The 12,236-nt window shown below is 42.6% G+C and overlaps 1 protein-coding gene across 1 annotated transcript; it reads left to right on the forward strand.

Moving 5' to 3' along the window:
* The first annotated feature begins 5,834 nt into the window (after positions 1 to 5,834).
* LOC149412573 (uncharacterized) lies at positions 5,835 to 11,467 on the forward strand. The gene is made up of 2 exons (XM_089645373.1): positions 5,835 to 7,004; positions 11,447 to 11,467. The coding sequence occupies exons 1-2, from the start codon at positions 5,835 to 5,837 to the stop codon at positions 11,465 to 11,467; spliced, it is 1,191 nt and encodes a 396-aa protein (XP_089501499.1).
* The last annotated feature ends 769 nt before the right edge of the window (positions 11,468 to 12,236 follow it).

The raw sequence follows: 12,236 nt of genomic DNA on the forward strand, positions 1-12,236 counted from the left end.
AAATAACATCCTTGACGTTTCATCGTTCATATCAACCTCGATGTCAATTCGGTCATGATTGCAGATTGTTAAATGATGCGATTCAGATTACAACGGTAAAAACCTACGACCTTATTTTTTCCCATTCTCCTTTGCAAGTTTCCGATAATCATTAATTATTAATTCACACACCAGTAAACCAACCAACTAAAGTTTTGTTTGGGTTAAAGTCGTTTGGGTTTAGAGGTTTCTATTATAATATGTCTACCTAGATGAAGTCACCCCTTATGGCCCGGCAGGATCCTCTATTCTCTATAGCAATATCCTCCATAATCGACTATTTGCATAATTTATAATTAGTATTTTTTTTCACTTCTTTTCTGTTTTCATCAAAAAATATTAATGTAGGTTGTCTGTAATGGCCGTTTTACACGACACCTTTTTGCATCCAGTTTGACTAATCGGGATGAAAAAGGGACTTGTTCTATTTTGGTAGTTGGTACCGTTAGAGACGTATTACCGATTTTCGTACATTTAAAGATGGCGGACATTATTTGACGTCTGTCACCGATCACTGTTTTACGAAACATATTCAGTGTTATATTTAAAATATTAGTAAAAATACTACAATATCTATTTATTACTGATTGTGAATGTGTATTACTGTTAAGTATTGTGAATTTCGCGTGTATGTTTGATGATTGACATTTTGTTTCTGCCATTTCTCATTGTTTTACGTCCTGTATTTTATTAATTTTACAATTACATTAAACAAATACATTTAAACGTATCCTCTTAAACGATTTATCTTACTTAGTGCGTACATTTAAATAAATGACTACAGTTTTATAGATTTGTACCACGTTGTTTATTGTATTATAAATATAATCCTGTCTTTGTTGATTGAATTTTGACAAATTCGTATTAGGGTTTTATTTTTGAGCACAGAATGAGTTGGATTAAGAAAGGGACGCTTAGATGGTTTGGGCATGTAGAGCGAATGAACGCGCAAATGTCAATAGTAGAAGAAGTCGAGGACGCCCGAGGTGACCGACTTGTTTGGCGGTCCGTCCTCTCTGCGTACCCCTGCGGGGAAACAGCGCGGTAATTAATAGGTTAGATTTTGAACACTCTGCTAGTTTTCAGAATACCTGTATTATTGTATTACTTACTTCAGTTCAGCAAATTTAATAATTATCTACCAATAAACCTCATTTATACTATATACTGGTTGCTACCATTTGTACTATATACTGGTTCCTACCATTTGTACTATATACTGGTTGCTACCATTTGTACTATATACTGGTTCCTACTATTTGTACTATATACTGGTTGCTACCATTTGTACTATACAGGGTGTATCGGGACGTACCCGACAAACTTTAACCAGCTATTCCTTAGCACATTTGGAGCAAAAAATGTTATGGGCACTTTGCTGTCAGGTAACATTTTTTTTTATAAAAAATGTATCATTCATATTTTCACCACATGTCACCACTGTTTTATCCTTTGTCACAATTTGAAAACCCATCTGGCAATATTTTATTCGAGTTTCGTTGAATAATATACGTACGTGCCTACATTCATCACAACGAAATGGCATGGCACCATTCGTCTCATTTTTAACTATTATTGTTTAGTGTGTATGAAAGAGCGAAGATGCTTTTTGACACACTTGCTAATAACAGCTGTTGAACACGAGAAACAATGCCAATGACAGTGAAGGAGTGTGGATTTTTTATAATTTTTTGTTTTAAATTGAAAAAAAATTTTACCGTACGGCAAAATGCCCATAACATTTTTTACTCCAAATGTGCTAAGGAAAAGCTGGTTAAAGTTTGTCGGGTACGTGCCGATACACCCTGTATACTGGTTGCTACCATTTGTACTATATACTTGTTTCTACCATTTGTACTATATACTGGTTTCTACCATTTGTACTGTATACTGGTTGCCATCATTTGTACTATATACTGGTTTCTACCATTTGTACTATATACTGGTTGCTACCATTTTAATTTCGCACGTTAGTTCCACTCTATGAAATCCCATTTACAATAACATTTCAAAAATTAAAAATAATTATAACAATCTGGTAAAAGTTCTTATTGTTTTACTGATATGATAAATTTTTTTTCGTGGCGCAAAGGAAATTATATTGTCTTACAATTCGTTTAATAATATGTATTGTTATTTTGAAAGTTTTATACACCACCCCTACTTACCTTCTGGAATAAACTATTATTATATTATACATTACCTACCTACCCATCGTGTGTGTAGCAGTGAAATACACTCCACATTAAATTTACTTAAAAACGAGCGATTTGCAAGCAAACTTTACAAAAAGTGTTTCAAAGTTTAATTAATCTGGTGTTTGACGTATCAAGACAATTAGAACTCTGCATCACAGTGAATACTGTATTATATTGTGAATCCTTAATCAAAAATATTCCAGATAAATTGTCCGTAATCAATGACAATCTAAACACGCAGGCGCAAGCATAAGTGTAATCGGTTCGATTCCCCATTGGTTGATAGTGTCGTCATCTCGTTTATCATTGGTTGAAAGTGTTGTCATCATTGCTTAGTGCTCAATTGGTTGTGGCAAACAGGCGCTACTGCAGAATAAAAACAAACCAACGATTTCAACTTGTCATCGCGCCTCTAAATTCGTAAATTAACCAAGTACAATATGAGTAAACAGCGAAAAGTGCAGAAAAAAACAGTGACATCGAGTGACACAGACGAAGATGATGTTTCTTCAAACAAATTAATCAAATATATAGATAAGAAATTTCAAGAAATGAGTGAACTCTTTATTAAATCAATTAAAGAACAATTAAAAAACGAATTAACCGACCTCAAAACATCGATTGACTTCTGCTGTACTAAAATTGACGATTATGAAGCTAAAGTCAAAACCCTTGATTGTGAAATAATAACCTTGAATGAACGTGTAAAGATGTTAGAATTCAAAAACAATCTAAGGGATCAATGGGACAGATCCTGTAACATTGAAATCAGTGGAGTCCCGACCTCAGAAAAAGAGAATCTAAACGATATTATTGGCAATATATCCCAAAAAGTAGGATTCCCCATAAAAAGAGAAGACGTTGATTTCATCCATAGAGTTCGCCAATGACCTAGGTCAAAGGCAACTCCCAAAGTCACACCCACACCTACATCTACGTCCAACATTATTCTACGTCTCCTTCGGCGAGATTACAAGGATGCTTTGCTGACAGCTGCTCAACGCCACCGGACCCTGACTTCAGCAGATAGTGGTCTTCCAGGAGCAGCCATGTGCATATTCCTCAACGACCACCTTCTAACAAGCTACTGATGAAGAAAGCTAGGGAAATTAAAGCTGAAAAATATTATCAATACCTGTGGACAAAAAATTGCAATATATTTATGAGAAAAAGTGACAGCTCTTGTGATATGATGCACTTTTACTGAGATAATACAGGCGGAGACCTCTAGCGGCAGAGTCGAAAAATAAGTAATTACAATCAAATGGATGGGTGGATGAAGCTTTACAGGGTCGAAGGCAGATGTCTCTGTGAGGTAGAGAGATGGACCAATCGTAGGCCTCGATTTAATCTCCCACCAATCAAGAGGATCCAGAGGATGCGGGGCGGCAAGTGGGAGTGGTTTACCGAAGCAGACAAAGGAATGGACTTTGAACCGGGAGGGGCTATCTCGATTTATTACAGGAAAAACGGGAACCTTGGTAGAGGGTAGTGCGATGACGTCATGGGTTTGGAATGCAAGGGTGTGGCGGAAACGGGATCGTAAACCATCGACGAACGAGGGGGACGTGTTTCAAGAAGGGTAAGGGACATAACGCGAAACGAACTGGGGACTGAGAGAAATTGGTAGAATCCTACGTTAAGACGTACCGGGAGTGGAAATCATTGGGGGAGAGGGCAGTTACACGCGTCACTTAAAAGAAAACAACAGAAATAAGGGAAAAACAGGCAAATTACGTAAGAAAAGTGGAAAAAAAAGCAAACATTGAACTTCTATCGTAAGCATGACGTGGAACCGCAAAGAAACAGCGTTGAGGTTACAGGAGAATGATGGCGCGAAGTTAGTTGCGAAAGGGATACCAAGGGAAAAAAGGTTGGCGATGTCAGACACTTGAAAGCGCTGATTTTGAAAAAAAATACGGACATGGTTTTGGGCCATTAGGACGCTAATAACGATCCAACGAGGTGATAAAATTAACCCGCGTCTTATGGAGACGAAAATACATTAAAATTAATGTATAAACAATTAGTGGGGAAATTATGAGAGAGTACGTTCGGGTTTGTTGTGACAGGTGATTAAGGCCTCTGATCAATGCGAGATGAAGTAGGAGAAAAAGACAGGAGATGGGCGTATAGAGGTACCAACCGAGGCGACGCCCAAAATTACAGGGAGGGGTCGCGAAAATCCAGTAATAATTCTTGAAAAAGAAAACTGACCGAAAGAATAGACAGGATATCAAACCGATGCGATCTAGGACGGGGGACAAAAACATAAACGACGATGTAAACTGGGACGTCTTAACTAAAAGCAAGTATCGATGGGAGCCTTAAATAGAAATAATCGAAAAAAAAATAGAATAGCTATATTAGACCGTTTGCAAGGGAAGAGAACTAAATGTTAGAAGTAGGAGACGATCGTACGCGGGAGATTTAACACACTGAGAGGGGGAAACGGACGTGTACACCGTTTGAATTGTCGGGAGGAATTGGTTTGGAAGGTAGAGGGGGAAACGGACGTGTACACCGTTTAAATTGTCGAAGGCATAGGGAAGAAGACTCCAACTCCAACTGGGGCCCTCGGGGAACCAGCGGAGAGGGGGGGACTTAAAGAAGAGACTCACTCCAACAACCACCGCTGAGGAAGACAAGGTAAAGTCCCTGTCAGACGATGTGAAGAAAATTCACATCAGTGGGAAGAAACTCAGTGGGGCTGCGAGGAGAAAACTCAAAAGAGAGAAGCAGGGGCGGCAGGAAGGAAACCGGGAACAACCAGGGACTGTAAAAGTCCGCTGGGGACAACCAGGGACCTCGAAGGCCGGAACCAGGCAAGGCAAACCAGGGACAGACCGGAAGCTAACGGGGACCGCAGAAGGTAACCGGGAGCAACCTGGAACGCCCGGGGAAAAGAAGGCTGGGAAGAGGAGAAGAACCTCACCAGAACCTAAACCCTTGGGGCTTTCACCGGGAAATTCCAGGAAAAAGCCCCGAGGAATTCTCACCTCTGCTACCTATACGGAAGCCGCTGGAAATAAAATTCGAGTGGCTGTAGTACATAGGAACAGAGAGGAAGAATTTACAAAAGAGCAGGAGGCCCTCGTGAGTGAGGCGGCCGCGGATCTGATTTTGAGCATCCCAAAGGGGCAGTTCAAACCCAGATTCGACGAATGCTTCACTCAGAGGGGCGTCCTGAAAATGACCTGCTCCGACAAGGAGTCAGAGACATGGCTGAGGGAGATGGTGCCGACCATACGGAAATGGCAGGGCTGCGACCTGGAGGTGGTGGGGTTGCAGGAACTGCCAAAGTACGTAAAGGTTATGGCAGTAATCCCCGAAAATGGAGCAGTAAGCACCGATAGGTTGCTACAACTGCTGGAGAACCAGACTCCCCGGCTACACACAAAAAAATGGATCGTCCACGACTCGATCAGGGATAAGAACATGTATCGCCTGATCATGAGTGTGGACGAGGAAAGTGTGAAGGTGCTGAGGGAGATGGGGATTACGGCGCATGTCGGGATAAGGAAGGCCACTTTCACGGTGCGCTCTCCTAACACCGAGGAGCGTAAATAGGAGGAATGACTTAAGGATTAGGCAGTAATGGCTAAAAACTTACAGTTCATTCAAATAAACTTGCACCGCAGTCCGGCAGCGACTGCAGTGCTTAGCAGTAGAGTCACTCGGGACAGTGTGGACGTCGCGCTGATCCAAGAACCCTGGACTTATAGGGGGAAGGTCAGAGGACTAAACATGAACCAAGGTCTAATCTATTATAACGAGTCGGGGGACAGACCCAGGGCCTGTATTCTCATCAGAGGGATACCTGGCACACTGCTACCCGAACACTGCAGTAGGGACTTAGTGGCTGTGAAGCTACAGGTCACGCTGGACCAAAGAAGCAGGGAAGTAGTTGTGGCATCAGCATACATGCCCTATGACTCTGTGGAACCACCACCCTCAAGGGAAATAACGAGACTCGTCCAAGACTGCAGGGAGAAGGGTAGGGAACTGATACTCGGAGCAGATGCTAACTCGCACCACACTGTGTGGGGGAGTACGGACATCAACAAACGAGGACAGGACCTCCTGGAATACCTGATGACAGTGAACCTTGAGATTCTTAATAGAGGTAGGGAACCCACCTTCGTTATAAGTAACAGACAGGAGGTGATAGACCTCACCCTAGGAACATTAAGAGTCTCAGGATGGAGAGTATCAGACGAACCATCCCTGTCGGACCACCGACACATACAATTTAAACTAGAGGGAGAAACAAGCAAAACGGGGACCGATACATATAGGAACCCAAAAGCAACTGACTGGACTAGATACTCGGAGGAACTAAATATAGGAATGACAAGATTCCCAGCTAAATACGGCTGCCCCGAAGAAATTGAGGACGCAGTAGAAGTACTGAGGGACTCAATGATAAGGGCATACGAAAATAGCTGCCCTCTGAAGACAAGTACCAGGGACAAAACACCGTGGTGGAGCAGAAGACTGCAGGAGCTACGGAAAATAGTAAGGCAAGCTTTCAACAAGGCCAAAAAGTCAGGAAACTGGGATGCCCACAAGCAATACCAGAAAGAGTACAAGGTGGCAATCCAGAAAGCCAAAACATGCTCCTGGGAGAAATACTGTGGGGAGGTGGAAACCATCCCACAGACTGCAAGAATCCAAAAAATTCTTGCAAAAGACCCAGGGGCAGCAAAAGGCCCATTCAAAAAAGCTGATGGAGGATATACCAACAGTTGGGAGGAGGAGTTGGAGGTACTGCTGGGGAAACATTTTCCCGGCTACAAAAAGTTAGAAGCAGATGATACCGGTCCACCACCAGCCCGAGTTACACGGGAAGGTAAGGACTGGGACACTGCGGCTAAAATAGTTACTCCCTCCAGAGTTAAATGGGCAATCAGAGGGTTTGACCCTTTTAAAAGCGCAGGAGAGGATGGAATCTTTCCGGCACTTCTACAGAGGGGCCTAGATACAATCCTACTTCCGGTGACGAAGATCCTGAGGGCATGCTGTGCCCTCGGATACATCCCCATACCATGGCGGAAGACAAGGGTAGTGTTCATACCCAAACCGGGGAGAGCTGACTACGACCAACCAGGTGCATTCCGCCCAATTAGCCTCACCTCATTTCTTCTGAAGACAATGGAGAGGCTAATGGACAGGCACATAAGGGACGGGGCACTGAAAGAGAAGCCCCTCCACGAGTTACAGTTTGCTTACCAAGCAGGTAAGTCAGTCGACGCGGCACTGCACAGGTTGGTGTACAAACTGGAGCAGGCACAAGCGACTGGGGAACTGGCGGTAGGGCTATTCCTGGATATAGAGGGAGCATTTAACTGCACCACTATTAAATCCATTGATGAAGCGGCAGAAAGACATGGACTCGACAAAACCACCAGAAGGTGGCTGAGGAACATGCTCTCAGGCCGGATACTTACGGTGACAAGGGGTGAGGTAAGCATCAAAGTGCTGGTGACACGAGGGTGTCCACAGGGAGGGGTCTTATCACCCTTGCTGTGGAGCCTGGTGGTGGACAACCTCATCCGGAAACTCAACAACAGGGGCCTATATACGCAAGGGTATGCGGATGACATTGCAACCATAATAAGGTGTTGGGATGCAGACACAACCCGAGGCCTTATACAGTCAACACTGGCAACAGTGGAAGAATGGTGTGAAGAAACAGGACTGTCAGTCAACCCAGACAAGACAGAACTAGTAATCTTTACGCGTAAAAGGAAACTAGAAGGATGGAGCAATCCAACCTTCTATGGAAAGGAATTAGAACCCTCTGACACGGTTAAGTACCTCGGAGTCATCATAGATGCCAAACTGAGCTGGAAAAACCAGGTGGAAACTGTAGGCAGAAAGGCCTGTGCTCTGATGTGGGCAACTAGGCGAATCTGCGGCAGAACGTGGGGTCTCAAACCTAAAATGATGCAATGGCTTTACACAGCCGTTGTAAAACCAAGGATCATGCACGCAGCCCTGGTCTGGTGGAGGAGAACAACACTGAAAACAGTGATGGTCACACTCAATCACATACAGGGACTTGCATGCAGAAGCATCACAGGAGCCATGAGAACCACTCCAATACTAGCCATGGGAGTGCTGCTGAACCTACCCCCACTAAACATAGAAATAGAGGGGACGGCGATGGCGGCAGCCTACAGGTTACATTGCAATGGCCAATGGAGAGGAGAGTTGCCCAGAAACAGTCACACGGAGATAGGAATAAGACTGAGGGCAATTAGTCCGACGGCTGGGATGAAGCAGGACGGCAAACAAGCCGAATACTTCTTCGGACAGCTGTTTAAAGTGACGTACCCCACAAGGGAGGAATGGGACACGGTCCCAGGTCCAAACTCCAAACAGGAACTAATCTGGTTCACAGACGGGTCCAAGATGGAGGAAGGAACAGGGGCCGGGGTCTATCTACAGGGATCTAAGAGGGAACTCAGTATACCTCTAGGAATGCACTGCACTGTGTTTCAAGCTGAGATGAAAGCCATCTTAGTCTGCGCACAGGAGAATATGAGTATCGGGTACAGAAATAAGAACATAAACATATGTTCTGATAGCCAGGCGGCCTTAATGGCACTGGAAAGTAACCGATGCGACTCCAGACTGGTGATGGAATGCAGGACTATCCTAATAGAACTGGCGACCATCAATAAAGTAACCCTGCTCTGGGTACCGGGACATAAAGGTATTGAGGGCAACGAGCGGGCTGACGAACTAGCAAGGAAAGGGGCGAAAGCACCACTTGTGGGATCTGAGCCGGCCGTAGGAGTAGCAGCTTGCCACACCAAACTACATATCAAGAGGTGGATCAAATCCCAACACTGGAAGGAATGGAAGAAGGCACCCGGAATGAGGCAATCTAAAGTACTCATAAACGGACCGGACCCTAACCGAACCAGGCAACTACTCGATATGGACAGAAACTCACTGAGGGAACTGGTAGGACTATTAACGGGACACTGCCATCTCAGGAGACACATGCAACTGTTGGGAGTGGAAAACACCAACATCTGTAGGAAATGTGAAGAGGAGGAAGAGACTCCAATTCACCTATGGTGCCAATGCCCCGCTCTGCTGGGAATAAGGCTCAGATACCTGGGAAGACACAGTGTGGAACCAGAAGACATCGCCACATATCCAATGACAGCCCTGGTGAACTTCATAAAAGGGACCGGGTTACTGGCAAGGGAATGAGGTAAAATGGGAGATAGTACAATGGGCCTATGGCCTAAGTGCTCGCGGGGAACGTAAGTAAACCGCCTCCGACTATAAAAAAAAAAAAAAAAAAAAAAAAACCCGCGTCTTATGGAGACGAAAATACATTAAAATTAATGTATAAACAATTAGTGGGGAAATTATGAGAGAGTACGTTCGGGTTTGTTGTGACAGGTGATTAAGGCCTCTGATCAATGCGAGATGAAGTAGGAGAAAAAGACAGGAGATGGGCGTATAGAGGTACCAACCGAGGCGACGCCCAAAATTACAGGGAGGGGTCGCGAAAATCCAGTAATAATTCTTGAAAAAGAAAACTGACCGAAAGAATAGACAGGATATCAAACCGATGCGATCTAGGACGGGGGACAAAAACATAAACGACGATGTAAACTGGGACGTCTTAACTAAAAGCAAGTATCGATGGGAGCCTTAAATAGAAATAATCGAAAAAAAAATAGAATAGCTATATTAGACCGTTTGCAAGGGAAGAGAACTAAATGTTAGAAGTAGGAGACGATCGTACGCGGGAGATTTAACACACTGAGAGGGGGAAACGGACGTGTACACCGTTTGAATTGTCGGGAGGAATTGGTTTGGAAGGTAGAGGGGGAAACGGACGTGTACACCGTTTAAATTGTCGAAGGCATAGGGAAGAAGATCAAAACTAAGTTCGTGAAAGCGTTAAGGACAAAGCGTATCACACCATGAACGACGGCCATTAAATAAATTGTGCGGACACGGTAGCATTTAAAAATAAAAGGCCGGAATTCACATTACAAAAAGACAGCTCGCACTAGAGCGTAATATAGAAAACGCCGTATGGGAATACGGGACCGCTTCCCAGTCCGCGTCTGATCTTTCTGTCACATGAGACGAATGCCAGGGTGTTAACTTTCTTGAAATGATCAGAATGGCCTAATTAGCATGATGCGACTATGGACTAAATAGAAAAGAACATACGAGTCGATAAAGGTTAGAATAGCATGTATTTGACGTGATTAATGAGGAAACGGGACTATAAAAGGGCTGATTTTAGAAAAAACGAGAAGTCTTTTCGTGAATTTTGACGGAGTTTGAAAATCGCCGGGAGCCGTTCAAACGCGTCGCGCCGCGCCCTAACGTCACTTGGTAACTATTTGTGGACTTAGGAAAATTCTCTAGTCAAAAACGTACAGTTAGATTCAGTGTTTGAAAAAAAATAATATTAGCATCGGACCTTAGAGGATTTTAGAATTTCAAAGAAATAGTTAAACACAGTATTTGGCGTAATAATAAATTAAGGTTGAAAAAATTTAATTAATTTAAATTCAGTGAAAAAAAAGATTAGAAACGACACTACGGTGTCGCGTTATAAGCCGAGTTGTTAATACGAAGCGTTGAAAGGGAGAGGGGAGACGGCTGAAATTCGAGGTTAACGCGATCTTTCGTTGCCAGAAATTTAAACTAGAAAAATGATAATAATAATAATTAAAGATAAAATAATATTAATATCGGATCCAGAGAATTTCGAACTTCGGAGAATTATTTAGATTCAGTGTTCATGACGATTTACGATTTTAAACTAGAAGAATGATAATAATAATAATTAAAGATAGAATAATATTAATATCGGAACCAGAGAATTTAGAACTTCGGGGAATTATTCAGATTCGGTGTTCATGACGATTTACGAATTTAAACTAGAAAAACGATAGAAATAATAATAATACATTTAATGCTGGTATGAAAAGGGAAAAATTTAAATCGCTTACTCGATTAACGTTCGATAAATAATAACCATACCTCGTTATAATGAAATAGTAAGAACCCAAAAATAGCTGAGATTAAAGAAATAAATTCAGGGGAATTATTGATAGGTGGATGAATGCATAAGAACAGGTTGTTTGCCGTCGCTATCCCGGTGGATTAGAGGAGAGGGGCTCAGGTAAGTAAATTGCACGAATATAATATATTTGCAGGACAAAGATGGAGGCTGCTAATCCGGCAGTTATTTTGAAGACGCCAGTTGGGACCGTAATTATGTACGTATTATCAAATAACATATGTATGTGTATGTACGAATGAATGCATAAGCTGATAAAATAAATATCATTTATTCCATGACAAAACAATTACCAATTATTCTATGGACTAGGGTCGTAACCGGAATTTGTCATTATAGTTCATTGTAGGTAAAGTACCTATTTATCGTGGGGACAATTCAAATAAGTGGGTCGACCGAACCGACTTTTGTAACACGATAATACAAAGGAGAAAAAAAAAAATATTCATTTCAAACCGGCTTTAAAATGGATAGGGCATTGACTCGAGTTGTGCTGAAAAACAGGTTGATTTATTAGGGTCTGAAGGGGCAGACGGCCTTGAAGATTAACTGAGACATTAGAAACAGCTGAGTCTGGAATGCGGAGTTGGTTTCGAAAAAAAGATACGGCGGTTGGATGAATGGCTACTTGGGTACTAAAGTCTTGCTTCGAAGTCTACGAACATAGTTAAATTCATTTAACGGGTGGAGCCAAAAATCAGCTAGTGTCTGAGAATAATTGAAGTAATTTTGAGCAGCAATCGAGGGTCTACGAACATAGCTAAATTCATTTAACGGGAGTATCCCAAAATCAGACAGTGCCTGAGGGATAATCGAAGTAAATTTTGAGTTGCGGTTGGAAGTCTACGAACATAGTTAAATTCATTTAACGGGTGGAGCCAAAAATCAGCTAGTGTCTGAGAATAATGGAAGTAATTTTGAGCAGC

This window comes from Hesperophylax consimilis, chromosome 22, assembly GCF_061612785.1.
Source record: "Hesperophylax consimilis isolate HC1 chromosome 22, BYU_Hcon_1.0, whole genome shotgun sequence".
Lineage (NCBI taxonomy): Eukaryota > Metazoa > Arthropoda > Insecta > Trichoptera > Limnephilidae > Hesperophylax > Hesperophylax consimilis.

What these genes read in the sequence shown, in the direction of transcription:
- LOC149412573 (XM_089645373.1), top strand. Translation starts at nt 5,835, where the DNA reads ATGGCTAAAAACTTACAGTTCATTCAAATAAACTTGCACCGCAGTCCG. An exon ending in GTTGGGAGGAGGAGTTGGAG is followed by an intron (nt 7,005 to 11,446) that starts GTACTGCTGGGG and finishes ATATATTTGCAG; the next exon opens with GACAAAGATGGAGGCTGCTA.